General features: G+C 40.6%; 1 protein-coding gene and 1 pseudogene across 1 annotated transcript in view; one reads left to right on the top strand and one right to left on the bottom strand.

Moving 5' to 3' along the window:
* LOC120552569 (NLR family CARD domain-containing protein 3-like) overlaps positions 1-25,289 on the top strand; it is a 1,238,648-nt gene that overhangs the window by 268,650 nt on the left and 944,709 nt on the right. The window contains exons 4-8 of the mRNA XM_039790742.1: positions 1,346-1,465; positions 5,461-5,654; positions 5,797-7,573; positions 8,618-8,794; positions 10,080-10,256. Coding sequence (XP_039646676.1) covers positions 1,346-1,465; positions 5,461-5,654; positions 5,797-7,573; positions 8,618-8,794; positions 10,080-10,256 — 2,445 coding nt within the window. The remainder of the gene's footprint in view (positions 1-1,345; positions 1,466-5,460; positions 5,655-5,796; positions 7,574-8,617; positions 8,795-10,079; positions 10,257-25,289) is intronic.
* Positions 1-25,289, bottom strand: part of LOC120552576 — a 501,282-nt pseudogene that overhangs the window by 449,612 nt on the left and 26,381 nt on the right.

The following is a 25,289-nucleotide window of genomic DNA, read 5'->3' as shown; positions in this document are numbered from 1 at the left end:
TAATTAATCACAAAATGATGCTGTATGGCAAAAAAAAGCAGTATTACGGTTACAAGTATTTTTTTTCTGTGACATTGTATGATTTACAATTACTCCTGAACGTATCATCTTGGTGCCAGTGTTCTGAGGAAGTTAGAGTAACTGGAGGGTGAAAGGTTATATGACGCCACTGACGGGCGACTAAAGGAAACGTGCCGTGTCTGAAAATAAAATAACAGATTTCTCTGGGTTTGACATTTGGTGGAAACATTTGGGATAGTGTAAGAACACAACTCATAAAAATATATAACATAGGTATGGTCATTTTTAGACATTTTAAAGCAGAAATGTTACATATTGTACCTTTAAGTACATAATTCCATATGTGTTCATTCATAGTTTTGATGCCTTCAGTGAGAATCTACAATGTAAATAGTCATGAAAATAAAGAAAACGCATTGAATGAGAAGGTGTGTCCAAACTTTTGGCCTGTAGTGTATTTAAAATACAAAATGTGAATGTAATTTCAACAGCAGCACAACCTTACTTCATAATAGTTTTTATCACTGGTTGCAAAATTGTTGCTGCATACCCCTCTGACACTAGTTGCGCCCCTGTGTGTTTGTATATTAAAGGTCCCATGACATGGTGCTCTTTGGATGCTTTTATATAGGCCTTAGTGGCCCCCTAACACTGTATCAGAAGTCTCTTTTATATAGACCTTAGTGGTCCCCTAATACTGTATCTGAAGTCTCTTTTATATAGACCTTAGTGGTCCCCTAATACTGTATCTGAAGTCTCTTTTATATAGACCTTAGTGGTCCCCTAATACTGTATCTGAAGTCTCTTTTATATAGACCTTAGTGGTCCCCTAATACTGTATCTGAAGTCTCTTTTATATATACCTTAGTGGTCCCCTAATACTGTATCTGAAGTCTGTTTTATATAGGCCTTAGTGGTCCCCTAATACTGTATCTGAAGTCTCTTTTATATAGACCTTAGTGGTCCCCTAATACTGTATCTGAAGTCTCTTTTATATAGACCTTAGTGGTCCCCTAATACTGTATCTGAAGTCTCTTTTATATAGACCTTAGTGGTCCCCTAATACTGTATCTGAAGTCTTTTTTATATAGACCTTAGTGGTCCCCTAATACTGTATCTGAAGTCTCTTTTATATAGACCTTAGTGGTCCTCTAATACTTTCATGCCATGGGACGTTTAAACTTCCCACTAAGACAACTGAGACAAACTTTGAATCCCATTTAATTTTTGGCAGCAGTTTGTGTGTTTAGCGCTCCATAATTGACTTTAAAAAAGTTAATATAAGGATTAAAGTAACATTAATAAAACCTCTTGGTGTTTGCAGAGTCCAGAACAAGAGACAGAGAGCAGAGTCTGTAGTATCTGGCTGTCAGTCTATGAAGAGTGACCGGTCGATGCCAGAACCTATATTCTTCAATAAAGAACCTGGACCCTCAGACACAAAGTAAGAGAACTGATACCAACTCATTTATTTGATGCATTTTCAGTTTCCTCCGCTAATGTTTTCTGTGATTCTGTGATTGTATTTTAAAGCTCTATAAGTTCTCTCCACAACATATTGTTCTTGAAGGTGAAGAACAAACATCCATGGACAGTAGTTGTTCTTCCTCTTTGTGTGTGGTGCGACCTAGCCTGCTACATTAGCTCGGCAGATAGCTAACAGTTTCCCCAAGACAAAGAATGAAGCTTGTGTATCCTTTCCAAACCATACTAATGAAACACTGTAAAACTACAGAGAACATATAATACATCTCAGTATTTCATTCGGTTCAAGAACAATATTGATATATTGTCTGTTAAAAACATATAGGATCAAATGTGTTAGCGTAAGGCTAACTTCTATGGGAAATCCCATTACAATGCTAGTGTTTAGCCTATATGATTACAATACACATTTAGAACAAACTTAAATTCATTAACAAAGGATTTCATTACTAGTACTTAATGTCAAGATAACTGTATGAGCTCGTACTTTCTGGCCAACTTAAGTCAAGACAGAAAAATATGTGACCGTTTACTTCACCATGTATCATCGAACTGCGGCAAGACTGCTAGTACAACATAAACATTATATTATATACATTATGTTAGGAGTCACCACTAGAGGTCTCCCTTTCCACAGATAAACAACATAACATTACAATAGAAATAAAAAGGAACAGAATTGGTCCAATGTAGATTTGGGCCACATTGGTCTTCATTTAAAAGTTGACAATAGAAAGATACATAAAACAGAACGACTTACAGAGAAGGAAACAGTCTGGACCTGAACCTGAGACTCCTCTGGTCCATGCTGTGTGTCTGAGACCAGTGGCGGTGCGTGGCAAATTTGACCGAGGAAGCCAGTGAGCTTAGTATGTATACTTGCTCCATCGTATGTCTGACAAATGAGCTTTGTTTCAGGATTGTAGTTGGCAAGTGCCCGCATCACCACAGCAGTTATGGCTTCAGCATCTCGTTCAAGGCTAACGTCAAAGAAACCAAGAAACCGCTCACATCATTCCCTTTTTATTTACGTAGCGGTAATTAGTCTGCCGTGGGGTACTGATCCCGAAACACCGGGAAATAATAGACCGTTATCGCTATTCAACCAAGATACATTTATTTCATACCCATAGCCTACTGTCAAGATGAAGACAATGACAAAATATCTCTATTTATTAAAACAAAGGCACTTCGTGGTGTCAAAACAGTACTAAGGCTTCGGTAATAAAACTGGAACACAGGTACACACGGACGCTCCACAAGCGAAAAAACAAAAACAAGAATAAAGTCCAAAATCCAAGACAGAACAGACCAGGCACGGGTAACGCAGGATATCGGCACAAAGCTACCACAATGGTACAGAATATGCCTACTACAAGCTCAAACACTGAGCCATAAAACACAAGGGTATAAAACACGTCACTGAATTATATTAAATCAAATCAAAGTGAAGCCAGTCAGTCCTGACACAAACACTGAAATAGAGAAATGCTGCCTTAAGTTTTCTTAGCACAGCAATAGCAAATTAAAGGCATAAAGATATTAGGCCTGCGTGTTAAGCTGGGCCTAATAATTTTATAGCAATAATAATAATTAAAAATCGGTGTGACCTCATTCTGGTTTTCCAATACGTAGACTAAGTAGGCTTTACACAAGTGTAACAAAAACATAATTATCTCCAATAATTCATATAAACGTCCAGTTGAACTGTTACTGAACAGTTGATAAATCATGCCAATTTACTGCACGGCGGCAGCATAATAATAAACCAGCATTATTACCTTGTGTTGCAGACAAAACACTAAAATAAATCCTCATCTCCAAAACGTGTAGCAGGAAAAGTGTGACCCGAGGCTGGCAGAGTTGACGTTGCTGCTCCCTCTGCCATGGGCTAGCCTGGTGCTGCTAGCTTGGTTTACAGTAGGGATGCACCGATCCACATTTTTTCACTTCCGATCCGATCCTGATACCTGAATTTGGATATCGGCCGATACCGATACTATTCCGATACCAGAGCTGTGCTTGCTTTAATATTATTATTGTCATTATTGTTGTTTTATATGATGCTGAAATAAACTCCTCTCAACATGCAAGTATGATATGTACGTATGTATGTCCCAAAAGGCAACTTGAGGTAAGGAATTGGACGCCAGTGTACGGGCTTATCTGCTAATGTTAGCCGCGGACCGTTACCTTGAAACCATCCAGCAAATAGACGGTACCGTAGGGTGATTAACGTCACCGCTCATTTTACACACAGTTTAACAACAAAACTAAACGCTGAGTGAACATTACTGTGTTAGTGTGCCCAACGCTATTTTCCAATAAACTGTAGCCTCTCTGAATTACGGCTTTGCAAACATTGCATTTTGCTGTCTTGCTCTGCGGTGTTTCCAGTGTAAAGTATTTCCACACAGCGGACATGTTGGCTAGCCATAATGCTGCTCAATGCTATCCTGCTAGCTGGCTGCAAACTGTGGAATGGATTTCCTGAGCGGGGGCGTGTCTCATAACTTTGTCTCATTGAGCCGCGCCTCCGTTAAGGAAATCCATTCCACAGTTTGCAACTAGCCAGCAGGAATCACCTGTGGAGTCATTTCAGCAGACAATGTTAAAGCGCAGACATGGCTCATGGATATCGGAAATCTCCGCAGGTTGGATCAGGAAAATCCGTGAATAACCCTGGTATCGGTCCCGATACCGATACTGGATCGGATCGGCCCCATCCCTAGTTTACAGGATTAGCTCCCTCGTCGTCTGTTGCTAGCAGGGTAGCTACTTCATTCAGTTACAGTTGCTGAGTTTTCTGCCTCCGGTCTTTTACGCTTTTTAGCTTGTGGTTAATCTATAAAGAAATCCAAAATGCGCTTTTGTGCCATGGCTAGCTAACTTCTGTACTGTTGACCAGCCGGGAAAGTTTCCACAACTATCTTCACCACTCAGGAATGAGTGTCAGAGGTGCACGGCGCGCCTCGCTCGCTTCAGTTGTAGCTCAAAAGCAAGTTATAGTGAAGTAATTTTTAACAAGAAACTCAAGATCACCATCCATTGTGTAAACTTCCTGTTAACTGACTATTAGCTCATAGTAGAAGTAGCTGCGTAGGTGCGTACTGTTACCATAGTTACGCATCTGTCTGAGGCATGTGATTGGTGAGAAGCCAGGTTGAACCTGGCTTCCCTGGTTTTTTTATTTATGATAAATTGACCATTCAATGTCGAGCTCGGTCAAACCTAGCTTCAATCTGATTGGCTGAAAATATAATTTTTTTTCTCAAAGGAGGCCAGGAAAAGCTGGCCTCCTTTGAGCGTTCGTAGCGTTTTACTGGTCACTAGACAGAGCTCAGACAGGACTGCACCACACACACAGTGACAGAGGAGCGCTGTGAACTTGTGTGTATTGTAGCAGTGCTTTGCTATTGAGAACGACGTAGCATGCTAGCGTTAGCCGGCTAGCGCTAGCATTAGCCTGCTAACGCTAACGCTACAAGCTAACGTTTGTGGTTAGCCATCTCATTTCGGACTGTGACGTCACATTTTTTAGATTTTGAACAGCTCACTAGGAGACTGAAGGCAGGACACATTCAGAAACCGTATCTCACTCAAAACAGCATGGATGGATTTTTTTCAAAGTTTGTATGTGTGTGGAAGCACCAGAGACACAAAAGAACACCCCAAATCCCAGAAAAAGTGTTTTTTTCATAATATGGGCACTTTAAGGGAGGATTTTACTGTGAAGGAGCTGCAGGAAGTCTTGAGTTTTTTATTAAAGAAACAACAGACAGATCACTAAATGTTTAATAAGACAGTCGGAGAGGAAAAGCAGTTATTAGTGTTTATGAAAGCAGGAGAGTTTAGATAAAAGGAACATTTTCATTACACACTGAATTCAAACAGAGCTGTAATGGCACCAGTTTTAAAATTTCAACAAGTCATTTTATATAAATGTATTGACAGAAAGAGGAAGAGGAGTGATGTTTGTGAGGAGGAGCAGCCGTCCTGCTGTGCTTTGTGTCAGGACGTCCTGAAGGATCCAGTCTCTACCAGCTGTGGACACTGGTTCTGCAGACAGTGCATCACCTCATACTGGGACCAGTCTGCTTCATCAGGAGACTCCTGCTGTCCCCAGTGTGGAGAAAGATCCAGAACAAGTAAGACTGTCCATCTGTCTGCTGATGTCTTCATGTCTCAAAACAGGATTCTTCTTGTGTCATTACATTTATATTGTTATAATTGTTGTTTGGAGACTGAAAATAACACTATCAATAAATAGACTTTTGTATTTCCTTACAGTGTACGTTGTTAAACACAAACATAAGATCAGAGTGAAGGGGACATATGAACGTGTGACTGAAGGAGCTGATCAAACAGGAAGTGGAACCCTCCTCAACACGATCTACACTGCGCTCTACATCACAGATGAACTGAGTGAAGAAGTTAATACCCAACATGAGGTGAGGCAGCTCGAGACAGCTTCCAAGATGGAGACCCTCCATGACTCTCCAATCAAGTGCAGAGACATCTTTAAAGCCTTACCTGACCAACAGAAACACATCAGAGTCGTTCTGATGATCGGCGTCGCTGGCGTTGGAAAAACCTTCTCAGTGCAGAAGTTCTGTCTGGACTGGGCCGAGGGTTTGGAAAACCAAGATGTGGATCTGGTGATTCCTCTTTCCTTCAGGGAGCTGAACTTGATCAAAGATGAGCAGTACAGTCTTCTGGAGCTGCTCCGTGTTTTCCATCCGTCATTACAGGAGGTCACAGCAGAGCAGCTCGCTGGCTCTAAAGTTCTCTTCATCTTTGACGGCCTGGATGAAAGCAGACTTTACCTGGATTTCAACAACAATGAGGCTGTTTCTGATGTCACACAGAAGTCATCAGTCAACGTGCTGTTGACAAACCTCATCCAGGGGAAGCTGCTTCCCTCGGCTCTCGTCTGGATAACTTCCCGACCTGCAGCAGCCAATCAGATCCCTCCTGCGTGTGTTGACAGGGTAACCGAAGTACGAGGCTTCACTGACGACCAGAAGGAGGAGTACTTCAGGAAGAGAGTCAGTGATGAAGAGCTGTCCAGCAGAATCATCTCCCACATCAAGACCTCCAGGAGCCTCCACACTATGTGTCTGATCCCAGTCTTCTGCTGGATCACTGCTACAGTTCTGGACCACATGTTGACTACAGACCAGAGAGGAGAGCTGCCCAAGACCCTGACTGACATGTACTCACACTTCCTGCTGGTTCAGACAAAGAGGAAGAAGCTCAAGTATGCTGAGGGACATGAGACGAGTCCTCAGGAGCTGATGGAGTCTGACAGGGAAGTTCTTCTGAAGCTGGGGAGGCTGGCGTTTGAACAGCTGGAGAAAGGAAACATCATGTTCTACCAAGAAGACCTGGAGCGCTGTGGTCTGGATGTCACAGAGGCCTCGCTGTACTCAGGAGTTTGTTCAGAGATCTTCAAAAGAGAGAGTGTGATCTTCCAGAAAACAGTCTACTGCTTCGTTCATCTGAGCGTTCAGGAGTTTCTGGCTGCAGTCTACCTGTTCCACTGTTACACCAACAGGAACACACAGGTACTGGAGGACTTCCTGGGGAAAGACTATGCTAGTTCATCCCTGGATGTCTTCCTGAAGAGAGCCATGGAGAAATCCCTGAGGAGTAAAAATGGCCACCTGGACCTGTTTGTCCGCTTCCTTCATGGCCTCTCTCTGGAGTCCAACCAGAGACTCCTAGGAGGCCTGCTGGGTCAGACAGACAACAGTCCAGAAATCAACCAGAGAGCCATCAACAACCTGAAGGAGATGAACAGTGATGGGATCTCTCCTGACAGAAGCATCAACATCTTCCACTGTCTGACGGAGATGAATGACCACTCAGTCCATCAGGAGATCCAAGAGTTCCTGAAGTCAGAGAAGAGATCAGAGTACCTCTCTGTGATCCACTGCTCAGCTCTGGCCTACATGCTGCAGATGTCAGAGGAGGTTCTGGATGAGTTGGACCTGAGTCAGTACAACACAACAAGGGAGGGAAAACAGAGACTGATTCCAGCTGTGAGGTACTGCAGAAAGGCTCTGTAAGTCCAGATGTGATTATCAAGACTATAGCTGTTTATTGAAAATCCATCCATCCATCCATCCATCCATCAAATACTTTAATTGTCTTTGTTAAACAATCATTTTTGTTTGTAGCTATCAAGCTAGTGAGCACAAGTATCTTCTGTCACCTTCTTACTGTCTTTGTTTGTGTGATGGAGGCTTAATGCAAATCCAGCAGAAAAAGGACTGATGAGAAAAGGTTGTTACACTCATCTTTTTAGTTCAGCAAGGTAGTCGTCACACACAGGTAAATGTCGGCAGCATGGCCCGGGCATAATGTGAGAAATAATTAGTTTATAAATAGAAACAGTCAATGTGTTTGTTTCCCTTTCAGCAACATTAAAAGGGAAGATATTCAGAGTAACTAGAAGGACACATGGGAAACAAATAACAGTTGGGAAGTGACAAATCAAAGAAAACAAGGTAAACACATCATAGAGGAACCAGAACGACCCCTCCCCTCAAATCCCCACCCACCCGCAATCCAACCCAACACAGGTCCAAAATGAGGACAAACACACACACACCAACAAAGACACAACCACCATAAAACAAAATTAAAAAAAGAAATAAAAAGAAAAAAAGGATTCTTTCACCCCATAGTCACCAAAGTAAATATTGGAGCCATTCCTCACATGCCACATGTCTCCAGAACATCCTGACACTAAAATGGTAATTTTAAGACGGACACATTAAGAGAAAATTAACTTTGTTCCAGACATGATTCTTCTCTCCAAAACTAATGTTCCTAATGCTAAATATGTCCTTTAGCTGTGTTAATATGGGCAAAATAAGTTATCAATTTATAACACAAATAGAAATTTTCATCGATCCACACTAAATTCACTATATTTTCAAACAAGGACAGGCCCATTTAGGAGACAGGAAGTGTGGACCGTTTTATACCATTGGCGCTGCTTGAAATCCACATCTTTATTTATAGAAGATCTTTGTTTTGCATTACATTTATTTGGCAAACATATTATATTATATTTTACATTTAATATTCTCTTTCATCACAGAGTTACTGTCTGTGAACTCTCAGAGGCTCACTGTGAAGTCGTGGCCTCAGCGCTGAAGTCCAATCCCTCCCATCTGAGAGAGCTGGACCTGAGCTTCAACTACAACCTGAAGGATTCAGGAGTGAAGCATCTGTGTGCTGGATTGGAGAGTCCAAACTGTAGACTGGAGACTCTGAGGTCAGTTTGTGTCTTTGTTCTTATACAGTGTATATATATCAAAATTATATAATTATATAATTTCACAGAATTTTTCTGTGCGCCCATTACAGAATGTTTTGCTTTTCCGTGAAACTGCCACAGATTTTGAGTTAAGGGGCCATGTTCATTTCACGAAATTCTGTGAGATCAGGTGATATCGCCACATGCCGTGTTATCGAGAGAAGAAAGCTACAGTTAAGTCCCCCCCCACGACCAGCCTCTCTACACAGATTTTCACCCTTTCATACTACTCGCTATGGCGTCAATGCACACGCAATCAAAAGGTAATGTCAATGGAGGCCAAACAGCATTGATAAACATGCTAAAAAGTGAGTATGCGTCTTGATAACACGCCAATAATGGCATATGAACGAATTGGCGTGTCACTTCATGAGATCAGTCTGCTCACACACACAGACTCACACGGACACACACACACATGTTAAAGGAGCAGAGAGTGAAGCATGTTTCTCTTTAGTCTGATCACCAACAACAGGTGATACCTCAACATGTGGCTGATGCTTCCTGTCAACACACACCTGACTGACTCAGCTCTGTGGTGATGAAGATGACAGTGGTGATGAGGATAGCTTCAGTCCGTGGTTTGAAATGAGAGCAGCAGAAGTGCTGCCCATGTTTCTGTCTTTACTTAGTTTATTTTTTATTATATAAAGTCTTATTTGTGTATTCAAATGTCAATTTTCTGTCATTTTAACCTAAATTACACGGTTTACATTTTAAGAGTCAGAGGGATGTAATTAATGTCACAAAAGTACCTTCGTTTCATGGAATATATAATTTTTTTAAATGTATTTCGAAATGGCACCAAAACATGATAGCATTAATATTAAAACTACACTGCACATAAAACAAACTAAAGGTCCATGTTTCTGTCTTTACTTAGATTACTAAATACAAATTTGTGTATTTAAATTTGGCCATTTTCTATAGTTCTTAGTATTTTAATTTGTTTTTATTTAGACAGGAACAATGCACAAATAAACATTAACTTTGTGTAAAAACAAGGAGAGATGCTTTGTACCAGGTGTTAACGCAACTACTATTTTCCGCCTGTAGCCTGGTTCCTAAATTACACAGTTTATATTTTAAGAGTTAGAGGGATGCAATTAAAGTCACAAAAGGACCTTAGTTTACCTAACAACTTATTTTAAATAATACTAATTTTAGGGGAAAGATCATTGATTAGGACGTAGTAATGTTGAGCTACACATTTAAAACATCAACACATCTGTTCTTTATTCAGATTGGTTGACTGCTGTTTGTCAGAGATCAGCTGTGCTTCTCTGGCCTCAGCTCTGAAGTCCAACCCCTCCCATCTGAAAGAGCTGCACCTGACAGACAACTACAACCTGAAGGATTCAGGAGTGAAGCAGCTGTGTGCTGGATTGGAGAGTCCAAACTGTAGACTGGAGACTCTGAGGTCAGTTCATCTATTTCATTCTTCTACAGTGTAAATCTATTAAAATTAAATTCATAACAGAAGTTTAAAATTTCTATCAGTTCACTTGTTTTCTGTGTTTGTCTGAGTACAAATCACAACAACTCTTTGTTTGTTTTCAGTTTGTCAGTCTGAACAGTTTGTCTCCAGATGATGTCTCTCTTTCTCTCTCTCACACCAACATGACATCATGACTTCACGTAATTATATACGGCGACTTCCTTAAGCCAAGTGGCGTGTTATCTCTATCTATCTATATCCGCGTGGATGTCTACGATGTATACAGCGGGCGTAAACATACACGCCACTTGCCGTGTTATTGCGAGAAGAAAGCTTGTTGTTTTATCGAGAGAAGAAAGCTCCGGTTGAGTTTAGGAAACGTGACACACAGGACCTGATCCCCGGTCTCCTGGGTGAAAGTCAATTTCAATTTCAATTCAATTTTATTTATAGTATCAAATCATAACAAAAGTTATCTCGAGACACTTTCCAAAACCCCAACAATTACAGTAATTCCATCAAGAGCAAGCATTAGCAGTGGCTATCGCGACAGTGGCAAGGAAAAACTCCCTTTTAGGAAGAAACCTCGGCAGACCCAGACTCTTGGTAGGCGTTGTCTGACGGGCGGTGGGAGTGTGATGAACAGTGGCGATAATAGTCACATTAAAGGTCACAGTGACGTCGAAGGTTATCGTGGAAGTTCATGTCATAGCGGGGCATACGTGTCATACTGAGTAGTGCAGTCCCCTATACCGGATCCAGACTACTCTGTGCATAGGAACATCACAGCAGGGCGTTGCGGGATGTAACGTGGCGCTGCAGAGCATGGGTGGATGCGGCGGATGCAGCAGGATGCAGCGGATGCAGCAGGATGCAGCGGATGCAGCAGGATGCAGTAGGATGCAGCAGGATGCAGCAGGATGCAGCAGGATGCGGCCGGGAATTGCAAGAATCACAGAGCATAGCTCTGCGAAGAAGAAACATAAGGACTCGGGGAGTAAACTCCCCAGAGCTAGATTAGTAACAAGCAATTCTGGGACAGGATGCATACAGAAGTAACAAGTAGAGAAGAGAGCAGCTCAGTGTGTCATAGGAAGGAAACAGCCTCCCCGTGCAGTCTAGAATAGTAATAGCATAAACAAAACTACGAGGAGAAGCAGGTGGGCCGGGTTCGGTGGACGCTGCAACTCCTCACTCCCTAACTATAAGCTTTATCAAAGAGGAGGGTTTTCAGTTTACTCTTGAATGTGGCGACGGTGTCTGCCCCTCGAACCCAGACTGGAAGCTGGTTCCACAGAAGCGGAGCCTGATAGCTGAAGGCCCTGGCCCCCAGTCTACTTCCAGAGACTCTAGGAACCACGAGTAGCCCCGCATTCCGGGAGCGCAGTGCCCTAGTGGGACAATAAGGTACTAAGAGCTCTTCTAGGTATGATGGTGCTTGACCATTTAGAGCTTTGTAAGTCAGGAGGAGGATTTTAAATTCGATCCTAGACTTCACAGGAAGCCAATGCAGAGAAGCTAATACAGGAGAAATATGATCTCTTCTCTTAGTTCTCGTCAGAACACGTGCTGCAGCATTCTGGATCAGCTGGAGAGCCTTAAGGGACGTATTTGGACAACCTGATAATAAGGAATTGCAGTAATCTAGTCTAGAAGTAACGAATGCATGGACTAGTTTTTCAGCATCGTTTTGAGACAGGATATTCCTGATTTTGGCAATGTTACGAAGATGGAAAAAGGCTATTCTTGAGGTTTGTTTTAAATGGGCGTTGAAGGATATATCCTGATCAAAAATAACTCCCAAATTTCTGACCGCAGTGCTGGAGGCCAGGGCAATACCATCCAGAGTAGCTATATCTTTGAAGCGAAAAGTTCGGCAGTGCGTTGGTCCTATCACAATAACTTCCGTTTTGTCTGAGTTTAACATCAGGAAGTTGTGGGTCATCCAGGATTTTTATATCCTCAACACACGTTTGAAGTCTTGCTAACTGACCACTTTCATCTGGCTTAATTGACAGATATAATGGGGTATCGTCTCGTAGCAGTGATAATTAATTGAGTGTTTCCTAATAATATGTCCTAGAGGAAGCATATATAAGGAAAAGAATTGGTCCAAGCACTGAGCCTTGAGAGCACCATGGCTGACTTTGGCGTGCTTGGAGGGTTTATCGTTAATGTTAACAAATTGGGATCGCTCAGAAATAGGACTTAAACCATTTTAGTGCAGTTCCTTTAATTCCGACTAAGTGTTCTAATCTCTGTAACAGGATTGTATGGTCAATAGTGTCAAAAGCAGCGCACTAAGATCTAGTAAAACAAGAATGGAGACAAGTCCTTTGTCTGCAGCTGTTAGAAGGTCGTTAGTAATTTTCACCAGTGCCGTCTCTGTGCTATGATTCTTTCTAAATCCTGATTGAAAATCATCAAATAAACTGTTGCTATGTAGAAAATCACATAACTGATTAGCAACCACCTTCTCAAGGATCTTGGATAGAAAGGGAAGGTTAGATATAGGTCTATAGTTTGCTAAGACCTCAGGATCCAGGGTCGTTTTTTTCAGAAGAGGTTTTATCACAGGTATTTTAAATGACTGCGGTACATAACCTGTTAATAAGGACATATTGATCATATCTAGTAGTGAAGTGTTTACCACGGGTAACGCTTCTTTGAGTAGCCTCGTTGGGATGGGGTCCAAGAGACAGGTAGATGGCTTAGCAGGGATATCTTTAACATTAATTGTTGAAGGTCTATAGGATAAAAGCAGTCTAAGTATATGTCCGGATTAGTCGTTCGTTCTAGCGGTCCTGTATTTAAAGATGAACTGTTAGAAGTTGAGGGCAAAAGGTGATTAATTTTATCTCTAATTGTTATAATTTTATCATTGAAGAAGCTCATGAAGTCATCACTACTCAGAGCTAGAGGAATAGATGGCTCAGTAGAGCTATGACTGTCTGTCAGCCTGGCTACAGTGCTGAAAAGAAACCTTGGGTTGTTCTTATTTTCTTCTATTAGTGAAGAGTAATAGTCTGATCTGGCTTTTCTTAAGGGCCTTCCTATAGGTTTTGAGACTTTCTTGCCAATCCAGACGGGTTTCCTCCACTTTGGTGGAAGCGCCACTTACCCCCCGAGGTTTCGCGAGACTTGTTTCAATCTCTGCGAGTTTGTTGTTATACCAAGGAGCTGTTTTCCTTCGCTTCATCGTCTTTCTTTTGAGAGGAGCGACAGAGTCCAAGGTCGTCCGTAGGCAAGTCGCAGCACCGTCCACAAATGCATCAACCCGAGAGGGACTGAGGTTAACATAGAGGTCCTCTGTTATTCTAAGGCACGACATAGAGTCAAATGCTGTTGTAATATCTTCCTTAAATTTAGCTATAGCACTGTCAGATAGGCATCTAGTGTAGAAGCCATTATCTAGTTTAGTATGGTCAGGTAGCAAGAATTCAAAAGTAATTAAAAAATGATCTGATAATACCAAATTCTGCGGAAATATTCTTAAGTCCTCAATTTCAATACCATATGCCAGCACAAGGTCGAGGGTGTGGTTAAAACAGTGCGTCGCCTTGTGCACAGTCTGACTGAAACCGATTGAATCCAGTAATGTGTTGAAAGCAGTAGTAAGGCTATTGCTGTCAACGTCCACATGGATATTAAAATCACCTACAATAAGTACTTTGTCTGATTTAAGGACTACACATGATAAAAACTCTGAGAATTCAGATAAAAATTCAGAATACGGACCTGGAGCTCGGTAGACAACAACAAATATAATTGGCTGTTCTGATTTCCGTGTTGGATGTTGAAGATTAAGAACAAAGCTTTCAAAAGAGTTATAATTCAGTTTGGGTTTAGGATTAATTAACAGGCTTGAATCAAATATGGCTGCAACTCCCCTCTCCGGCCGGAGCCTCTAGAAATTTAAGTATTAATATGACTGGGAGGAGTCGCTTCATTTAGACTAACATATTCTTCATGGCCCAGCCATGTTTCAGTAAGACAGAATAGATCAATTTGATTATCAGATATCAATTCATTTACTAGTGCTGCTTTAGAAGACAGAGATCTGATATTTAGTAATCCACATCTAATTTTCGTCTCCTTTTCTATCATTGCAGTGGTAGTTTTAATTCCAATTAGGTTGTTAAGTATTGCCCCTCTATTTACCACTTTGTGTGGTCTGTTGTTGATTATAATTGGAATAGTACTAGTACTACATGTTACTGGAATAGTACTAGTACTACACGTTACTGGAATAACACTAGTACTACATGTTATCCTGCAGAAAACATTTTCAGATTCATCCACTTGTATAGTGCTATCAGGATCAATGCCTGGGGGACATGAATCTGTGTTGTTTGACCGATCCTCCCTACGCAGATTTTCTCCCTTTCATATTACTCGCTACGGCGTCAATTAACACACAATCACAAAGTAATGAAAGTAAATGGAGGCCAAATGGTGTTGATAAACACGCTAAAAAGAGAGTATGCGTCTTGATAACACGCCAATAATGACATATGAATAGTACAAAAACACACAGACACACACACACACACACACACACACACACACACACACACACACACACACACACACACACACCCGCACACATAGACACACACACATACATATAGAGACACACACACACACATAGACATACACAAATACATATAGACACACACGGGGTGGGAAATTAACTTTTATGCCCACCAGCCACAGTTGCTGGTGGATGCCCAATTTCACCAGCCACTTATATTTTTTACCAGCCACTTTTTCCAGAATTCAAATTTATAAAAGAAAGTGCACTAGCATATTTTGAATTGCTTCAATACATATTTTTTTTATTTTCAATATATATATATATATATATATATATATATATATATATATATATATATATATATATATATATATATATATATGTATATAGGCAAATAAAAAGTGATGTGAAAAAAAAGCCTGCGAGACCATGGTTAAATTGTGTTTGATCAATCATAATCTACAGTAATTGTAGGCCTACATGTTTAATGAACAGAAAACATATTGACTCATCTCTCAGTAACAGAGCATCAAACAGTCCCTCCAGGATTTTGCGGCTTTTTTTTTGAGATTGTAGCGGCCCAAAATGCCTGATTTTTTGGGAGCTTTTGTAAAACATTGTGATAGAAGTTGTGATGCCTTTTTTATTTTTGTTGCAATGAAGTTGCGAGAGACAGTGAAAGTTGCTTTTTTGTATAATTCTTTAAAAATAAAAATAAAACTTATTTTGGAGAGAATAAAATTACTCTGGGCTGAGTTGTCCTGGTAACCTTTCCAAAAAGGCTCAGGATGCTGCAAATGTTGGTAGAATATGAAAATGGCTGGTGGATTTAAGACCAAAAATAATACTTTATTGAATGAATACATTTGAACATTTCTGTCAGTGGTGTGTTGATCTTTGCATTGTTAGTTTATTTCCTAACCTGGCCTGGGACACCCATTCATACGCTTTGATAAAGGACTTAAACTTAGTTATCATTTATCATTTCACTTACAATAACAAGCGTAGCTGTCCTCAATTTAGGTCATCCTGTACGTCTCATCTCCGGTTTTTCCTACATCCACCGTGTGTGTGTGTGTGTGTCACTGTGTGTGTGTCACTGTGTGTGTGTGTGTCACTGTGTGTGTGTGCGTGCGTGTGTGTGTGTGTGTGTGTGTCACTGTGTGTGTGCGTGCGTCAGTCGCGGGGGGAACTGAGCAGCAGAGAGCCGACAGGATTAAAACAGCAGCAGCTTTCAGCGACTGAGAAATGGTGACAGCGTACATTAAGTTTAATACAGGTTGGCAGGACGCTCTGAAATGTTTAGCACGGTCTTTCTCTGTTTGTTTTGTCAATGCGCCACTTGTTCCAAAAGTAGCTTCTCTTTTTCTTTACTTGGCCCTCAACAGTTTGTACAGCCATAGCTACTGCTGACTCCGCGGAGGGCCTCTTAACACCGGGGATATGTCGCCACATTTTTTAACCGATAATTTTGGTTTGGTCTGTACCTCAGCTCAGCTACATGGTGTCACGGACTAGCGCTGAAAACGACTCGACAAAAGTCTGGAGTTGAGGGAAATATGCGTGGTCAAAGCCCCGGCTGTGAACGGTTTCATTTCCTATAAGTTCTTCACAATAAAAGTCCTCAGTTATTTTGGTATTTGAATGTTTTTATTATGGAGCAGAAAAATCCGGAAATGTTGGGGATTCATTAGCAGTAACATAACGCCATGCATTGTTACTTAGCAACAGCATTTTTTGACAAAAGCTTGTCCAATCCGTTACAAGGAATGTTTTACAATCCACCCCCCACTGTGGCTAGTATACAAGGCAAAGTCACCGCCACTTTGAAAAAATACCCGCCATTGGCTGGTGGAGGGTGCTAATTTCCCACCCTGCACACACACACACACACACACACATACACACATAGAGACACACACACACACACACACACACACACACACATAGAGACACACAAAGATACACACACACATATAGACACACGCACACATAGAGACACACAAACATATAGACACACACACAGACACAGACACACACACACACACACACACATAGAGACACACACACACACACACACACACACACACATAGAGACACATACACACACACACATATAGACACATACACACACAAATAGAGACACATACACACAAACATATAGACACACACACACATACACACGTTAAAGGAGCACAGAGAGTGAACCATGTTTCCAAATGCAGATGTTTGAAGTCTCTTTAGTCTGATCTGTCACCAACAATTATCATTTGTGTTTTAAAAATGTATTTAGAAAGAAAGCAAAACATGATAGCATTAATATTAAAACTGCACTGCACATAGAACTAACTTAAGGTCCATGTTTCTATCTTTACTTAGATTATTAAATAAAGATTTGTGTATTTAAATTTGTCCATTTTCTATAGTTCTTATAAATTTGATTTTATTTAGACAGAAACAATGTACAATTAAACATTAACTTTGTATAAAAACAAGGAGAGATGCTTTGTACCAGGTTTTAACACAATTGCTATTTTCCGCCTGTAGCCTCGTTCCTAAATTAGACAGTTTACATTTTAAGTCAGAGGGATGCAATTAAAGTCACAAAAGTACCTTTGTTTAATGTAAAATATATTTTTTTAAATATGTGTGGAAAGAAAGCAAAACATGATAGCATTCATATCAAAATTGCACATAGAACTAACAACTTATTTTAAACAATATTCATATTAGGGGAAAGATCATTGATTAGGACATAGTAATGTTGAGCTACACATTTAAAACATCAACATATCTGATCTTTATTAAGATTGTGGAACTGCGGTTTGTCAGAGATCAGCTGTGCTGCTCTGGCCTCAGCTCTGAAGTCCAACCCCTCCCATCTGAAAGAGCTGGACCTGGGTAACAACAAGAACCTGGAGCATTCAGGAGTGAAGCAGCTGTGTGCTGGATTGGAGAGTCCAAACTGTAGACTGGAGACTGTGAGGTTAGTTCATCTATATCATTCTTGTACAGTGTAAATCTATCAAAATTAAATCCATAACAGAAGTTTTAAATTTCTATCAGTTCACTTGTTTTCTGTGTTTGTCTGAGTACAAATCACAACAACTCTTTGTTTGTTTTCAGTTTGTCAGTCAGTGTTTGTCAGAAAACTATCAGATTTATTCTTCAATGTGCTGCAAAATTAAATCAAAAATTAAAATCGTTTTTACATGTGAAACAATAAAAATAAATAAAAGAAATAGGGCTGCACAATTTGTAGAAAAAGTCATATTGTGATTTACAATACTATGATTGCAAAAAACCTGCACCAAACAGTAACATTTTGAAATGTGTTTCTCTCAACTCCAAAATAAAAACACTTTTTCACTGATTTTTTTAATGATAGAGGAGAAAGTTTTGTTTGGTTTGCTCAACAGCACAAATGAAAAATAGAACAACAAATAAGAAAAATACAAATTCTCATTAAAATACATTGTATATGCCACATTAATGATGGTCATGAAGGCTGGGTCATGACCGAAAGAACGAGATCCAGGGTACAAGCGGCCGAAATGGGTTTCCTCAGGAGGGTGGCTGGCGTCTCACTTAGAGATAGGGTGAGAAGCTCAGTCATCCGTGAGGAGCTCGGAGAGCCGAGTTCTCCTACGCGCCGAAGGAGCCAGTTGAGGTGGTTCGGGCATCTGGTGAGGATGCCCCTGGCGGCCTCCCCTAGGGAGGTGTTCCAGGCAGGTCCAGCTGGGAGGAGGCCTCGGGGAAGACCCAGGACTAGGTGGAGGGATTATATCTCCAACCTGGCCTGGGAACGCCTCGGGATCCCCCAGTCGGAGCTGGTTAATGTTGCTCGGGAAAGGGAAGTTTGGGGTCCCCTGCTGGAGCTGCTCCCCCCGCGACCCGACACCGGATAAGCGGACGAAGATGGATGGATGGATGATGGGTGTAATAAAAGAACTATTGATTAAGTTACAAAATATACTTTGTACAACCTCTTGGTAAAGTCTGAAAAAAACCAAGCTTCTTAAAGTGATGGTTCGGAGTAATTTCACCCTAGGGTCCTTTGCACCATGACCTCGACCCAAACACCCCCCCCAGAAGCTTTTTTTCACCTGGGTCGAACATTGGGAGAGTTAGCGTAGCAGCGTTATCAGCTGAATAGCTTAGCGCAGGGGCTAATGGACCCACGTTTGTATCTTGTAAATGACCCCACTAATAATGCCCAAAATGATACCAAACTTCTACACTAGTACAAATAGGTTATGTACTCATAAAACGATGGATTGGTAAGTTTGTAAGTACACCAGAAGTTCATTTAAATAACACTTGCCTGCTGGCTTCTGCTCTCTGCTGCTGCAGTTAGACGAGTGCTTAGGGCTGTCTACAAATTACTACACCGAAAAGAGATACAACAAAAATATTTATTAATTTAATGATTAAATAAGGTAATGTCTCCAAAATTACCTCAGTTATTACTTGTCTCCTGCTACTTATACTACAGCACTTACTTCAAAAAAAAAGTTAAATTAAAAAATATTTTTGTTGCATCTCTTTTTGGTGTTGTAATTTGTAGCCGGCCCTAAGCACTCGTCTTACAGCAGCAACAACAACAGCAGAGAGCAGAAGCCAGCAGGCAATATTCTGACACAAAAAAAAACAAAAAAAAAAAAAGAAAAAAAAAACACACAAAAAAAACACACACACAAAACACACAAAAAAAAAACACACACACACACAAACACACACACACACACACAAACAAAAAAAAAAAAAAAAAAAAAAAAAAAAAAACAAAAAAAAAAAAAAAAAAAAAAAAAAAAAAAAAAAAAAAAAAAAAAAAAAAAAAAAAAAAAAAAAAAAAAAAAAAAAAAAAAAAAAAAACACAAAAAAAAAAAAAAAAAAAAAAAAAAAAAAAAAAAAAAAAAAAAAAAAAAAAAAAAAAAAAAACATATAGAAAAAAAAAAAAAAAAAAAAAAAAAAAAAAAAAAAAAAAAAAAAAAAAAAAAAAAAAAAAAAAAAAAAAAAAAAAAAAAAAAAAAAAAAAAAAAAAAAAAAAAAAACACACACACACACAGAGACATAAACACACCACACACACACATATAGACACACACACACACAGACATACACACACACACACATAGAGACACACACAAACACACACACACAGAGACACATATACACATATACACACATAACACACACACACACACACACACACACACACACATATAGACACACACACACACAAACACATAGAGACACACACACACAAACAGAGACACACACACCACAAATAGACACACACACACACATAGAGACACACACACACACATACACACACATAGAGACACACACACACACACACAAAGACACACACAACTGTAATATTCTTGTTTTCATGTTGTTGCTGATATCCATCAGTTTTGTTCATATTGTTACATTATGTTTATACATGATGTTGCTTTATACAAATGTTAACTTAATGTTTTATTGTTTGCATCTTACTGTACAACTGGATGTAAATGTGTAACATGTTTCTCTGTTTATGTTCATTAGCAATACTGTAATACTGTACTGTATGTCAATATGGTCATGCTAATAAAGCCCTTTGAATTTGAGAGAGAGAGAGAGAGAGAGAGAGAGAGAGAGAGAGAGAGAGAGACGGTGTTAGGGTCGTTATGATCGTTAACTAACTTAATATTTCATTAGAGGTGTTCATTTCCATACAGGTTTAGAGGCTTGATGGTTAATGGTGAAGTAGGGATTTTGGTTGCAGGGTATTTTGGCTTAATACAATAAACTTTTTTTTAATATATGTGGAAAGAAAGCAAAAAAATGATAGCATTAATATTGAAACTGAACTGCACATAGAACTAACAACTAATTTTAAACAATACTAATTTTAGGGGAATGATCATTGATTAGGACATAGTAATGTTGAGCTACACATTTAAAACATCAACACATCTGTTTTTTATTCAGATTGGAGTACTGCAGTTTGTCAGAGATCAGCTGTGCTTCTCTGGCCTCAGCTCTGAAGTCCAACCCCTCCCATCTGAAAGAGCTGGACCTGACTAGAAACTACAAAATGAAGGATTCAGGAGTGAAGCAGCTGTGTATGGATTGGAGAGTCCAAACTGTAGACTGGAGACCTGAGGTCAGTTCATCTATTTTGCTCTTGTACAGTATAAATCTATTAAAATTAAATCCATAACAGAAGTTTTAAATTTCTATCGGTTCAACTTGTTTTCTGTGTTTGTCTGAGTACAAATCACAACAACTCTTTGTTAGTTTTCAGTTTGTCAGTCTGAACAGTTTGTCTCCAGATGTAGTCTGACTCAAACTGGATCAGTGTTTGTCAGAAACTTTAAGATTTATTCTTCAATGTGATGCAAAATTAAATCAATATTTAAAATTGTTTTTACATGTGAAACGCAGTCCAAATTTAAAAAAAAGAAATAGGGCTGCACATTATGTAGATAAGTCATATTCTGATTTACAATACTATGATTGCAAAAATAAATGCACCAAACAGTAAATAAAAAATGTCTTGCTAAAGAAACCCAGAAAACCCTCAACATGTTGGGTTCCTTAAAAAAGATCAACAAAATATATAGAATATAAAAACATAAAAACATAGTTTATAAAAAGGAAGAAAGGAAGAATTAAATGAGTAGAGAAAACAAAGAATGAAGAAAGAGAGGGATGGAAAAATAATTAAAATAAAAAAACAAGGGACATGTTTACTACAGTTACAGATGTTTTAAATGATAGAGGAGAAAGTTTAGTTTGGTTTGCTCAACAGCACTAATGAAAAATAGAACAAATAAAAAAAATACAAATTCTCATTAAAATAATACATTGTATATGCCACATTAAGGATGGGTGTAATAAAAGAACTATTGATTAAGTTACAAAATCTACTTTGTCCAACCTGTTGGTAAAGTGTGAAGAACACCAAGCTTCTTAAGCCCCAGTGTCTTCTTCTGTGGTTTCTACTGTGGGTAAAGTGAAGGCTGTTCAACGTGGGACTGGAGGGACACTCTACTCTCCACACACACACACAACACACACACACAACACACACACACACACACACACACACACACAAACACACACACACACACACACACACACACACACACACACACACACACACACACACACACACACACACAAAAAGGAGTAGATTGAGATGGCTTCCAAATGCAGATGTTTGAAGTCTCTTTCAGTCTGATCTATCACCAACAACAACAACAAGGCTCTCAGTGGAGAATGTCCAAACTCCCCCTGTTCAGTCTCTCTCTCACCATGACAGTCCTTTCCTCCCTGATGTCAGCGGCTTCACTTCAGTGTCGGCTACAACCCCGCCCTCGTCTCGGCTAGTGCTTTAAAAAAGGGAGCTGATTAGACAATGCTACAGCAGGTGGGACAATCAGTCCCTCCTGCTGCCCACCTGACCCCCACCTCCCTCCCCCCTCACACCTCTCTCCCCCCACACCCCCACACTCTCCCCCCACCACCTACACCCTCCTCCATCACTTCCACACTCTCTCCCCCTACACCTCCACACACTCTCTCTCTCTCCCCTCACACCTCCACACCCCTCTCTCTCTCTCAAATCACACCCCACACCTCCACACCCCCTAAACACCTCCCCCCACACCTCCACACTCTCTCTCCCCCCACACCTCCACACCTCTCTCTCTCCCCCCCCACACCTCCACACCCCCTCTCTCTCTCCCCCCACACCTCCACTCTCTCTCTCTCCCCCCACACCCCCACCCCCACTCTCTCTCCCCACACCCCCACTCTCCCTCTCCCCACACCCCTCCCCCCCCTCTTACCCCCACACCCCCACACCCTCCCCCCACACCTCTCCCTCCACACCCACACCCCCCACCCCACCCCCCCACACCCCCCACCCCCTCTCTCTCCCCCACCCCCACACCTCCACACTCTCTCCCCCCACACCTCTCCCCAAACCCACACATACCTCTCTCGCCCCCCACACCTCCACATCTCTCCCCCCACACCTCCATCACCCTCTCCCCCCACACCCCCACACTCCCCCACATATCTCCATAATAACGTTTTCACTTCCCCCCACACCTCCATACCCCCTCACTCTCCCGACACCTCACAACTCCCTCATAATCTCTACAACCTCTCTCTCTCCCCCACACCTCCACACTCTCTCTCTCCCCCCACACTCTCTCTCCCCCCCACACCTCCACACACACTCTCCCCCCCACACTCTCTCCCCCCCCCCCACACCTCCACACCCTCTCTCTCCCCCACCTCCACACTCCCCTCTCCCCACACACCCCCACACAACGGCCTTTAGTACACCCCCTCAGCTTTTTGAAGCGTGAAGGCTACCAGCAGTCATATGTACTTTGATTCATGCATGGGCAGAGAGAGTTGATTATGAATATATGATCTCACACGCTTAGATGGGAGAAAATTCTTACACAATGTAAAAAAAAAATGGCAAACTTTAAAAAGAAACAACAAAACAAATTATGAAAAAACTATAAAAACCACAAATGAGCGTCAAAAACTGGCAGAAAATAAGCACCCAACACATTGAAAAGTGACAAAAACATTAGGAAAAGTGGAAAAAGTCATAAGTCAAAAGTGATTAAAATGTTAAAAGAAGTGACTAAAAACACTAAATGTAAAATATTAAACTTTATGCAATAGTGACTGAAACATTGAGACAACAAAGTGTTTTTTTCATGGTTGACGGGAAGACAACACAAGGGTTAATATTAAAACTGCTCTGGACATAGAACTAATAACTCATTTTAAACAATACTCTCTTTTAGGGAAAGATCATTGATTAGGACGTAGTAATGTTGAGCTACAACGTCACAACACATCTGATTGGATTATAAATAGATGTTTATCTTCTTCAGATGTGAGAGCTGTGGGTTCCTCGCCAGATCCAGCTGTTCTCCCCTGGCTCCCAGTTTGGAGTCAGAGTCCTGAGTAGGGCTGAACGATTAATTGCATTTATATGGGACAATATGGTGATAAAACGTTGCATTTCCTAATCGCGCCATGATTTAGTCTCAGATTTGATGACCAAGGAGAGCAAATCAGTCTGCACTACGCAGAGAAAGCATCAACTTAGCATGCTTAACGCCTTTACACTGTACCTTGACCTCATCTCTGTCATTCAAACAATTCTGAGTTGAAGTTTAAAACTTTTACAGCCATTTTAAAAATGGAAGGGTTTTGTTCGGGCTCGAGTCCATACATACAGTTAATGGATACAGGCACCTAGAAGTTACTGAAGGCTCGGGTTGGCAACGAGCTAGCTCCTGATTAGCTGTTAGCTCCGGTTAGCGGTTAGTCTGTTAGAAAGATATAAAGGTGGGAGGGAGCTGCCACGAGAGGGGTAACAATCAGACTGATGAATGACGGTTCGGGAGCTTCAACAGCAGCGTAGCGGCGGTTTCAACGGTTTTATTAGTACAGTTAATCCCACGGCAAGACATAGCAACTAACATAACTTATAGCCTCTCTGAGCAAGTGCAGTGTTGACACCAACTTCACGTAGGGGAGGGGGCTGGAGGCAGCTCCTCTGTGCACTGTAAAAAATATATGTGTATATATGTGTGTGTGTGTGTGTATGTATATGTGTGTGTATATGTGTGTATGCATATATATGTATATATATATATATATATGGTATATATATATATATATATATATATATATATATATATATGAAAGTATGTTTTTACTATTTAACTGTCTAGTGTGTAATTGTGTGTTGTTCTACTATACAATGATTTATTGTTTGTCTTGTTGAATAATAGCTGCAGAATAAAGAGCTTAAAAAAATAATGGAATATGCAATCGCAATGTACATAATATTTGGGAAAAAAATGTAATTAGATTATCTTTCAAAAATCGTTCAGCCCTAGTCCTGAGTCAACCAGACCATTGGTACTTATCATCTCTCCCCAAATCAAGATCCCAAGAGACTTTTCTTTCTCTAAAGGGGCTTTGCTTTCTCTTACACACTAACCCAACACACACACACACACACGCAGACACACACACACACACACAGATCAGCTTCACCCCCCATAGTCATGGGTGCTGCAACCTAGTTTCTCTACTCCCTCCATCTTAAGGTTAAATAGCCTGTTTGTTCATCTCCTCCAGTAGCCATTTTGCTCCCCGCTCTAAAACTACAAAGAGCCTCACACCTCTCCTAAGTGTTTCATCCTCCATCCTGATCTCACGAGGCTTAGATACCCACTTGGTCTCGTCACCTCTCTACTCACTCACACACACACACACACACACACACACACACACACACACAGAACACACACACACACACACACCACATGTTTGCATGTTTTGCCTTAGTTGTAGTTGTACAAGTCAATAGGTTTATTGATTGAAGAACTATAGTTGAAGTGATTGTTTTGTGTATATGTTGTGAAAATAGCTGTTGA

This window comes from Perca fluviatilis, chromosome 22, assembly GCF_010015445.1.
Source record: "Perca fluviatilis chromosome 22, GENO_Pfluv_1.0, whole genome shotgun sequence".
In the NCBI taxonomy this organism is placed as follows: Eukaryota; Metazoa; Chordata; class Actinopteri; order Perciformes; family Percidae; genus Perca; species Perca fluviatilis.
Note: the sequence above shows the minus strand (reverse complement) of the source record. Positions and strands in the feature narration are given on the sequence as shown.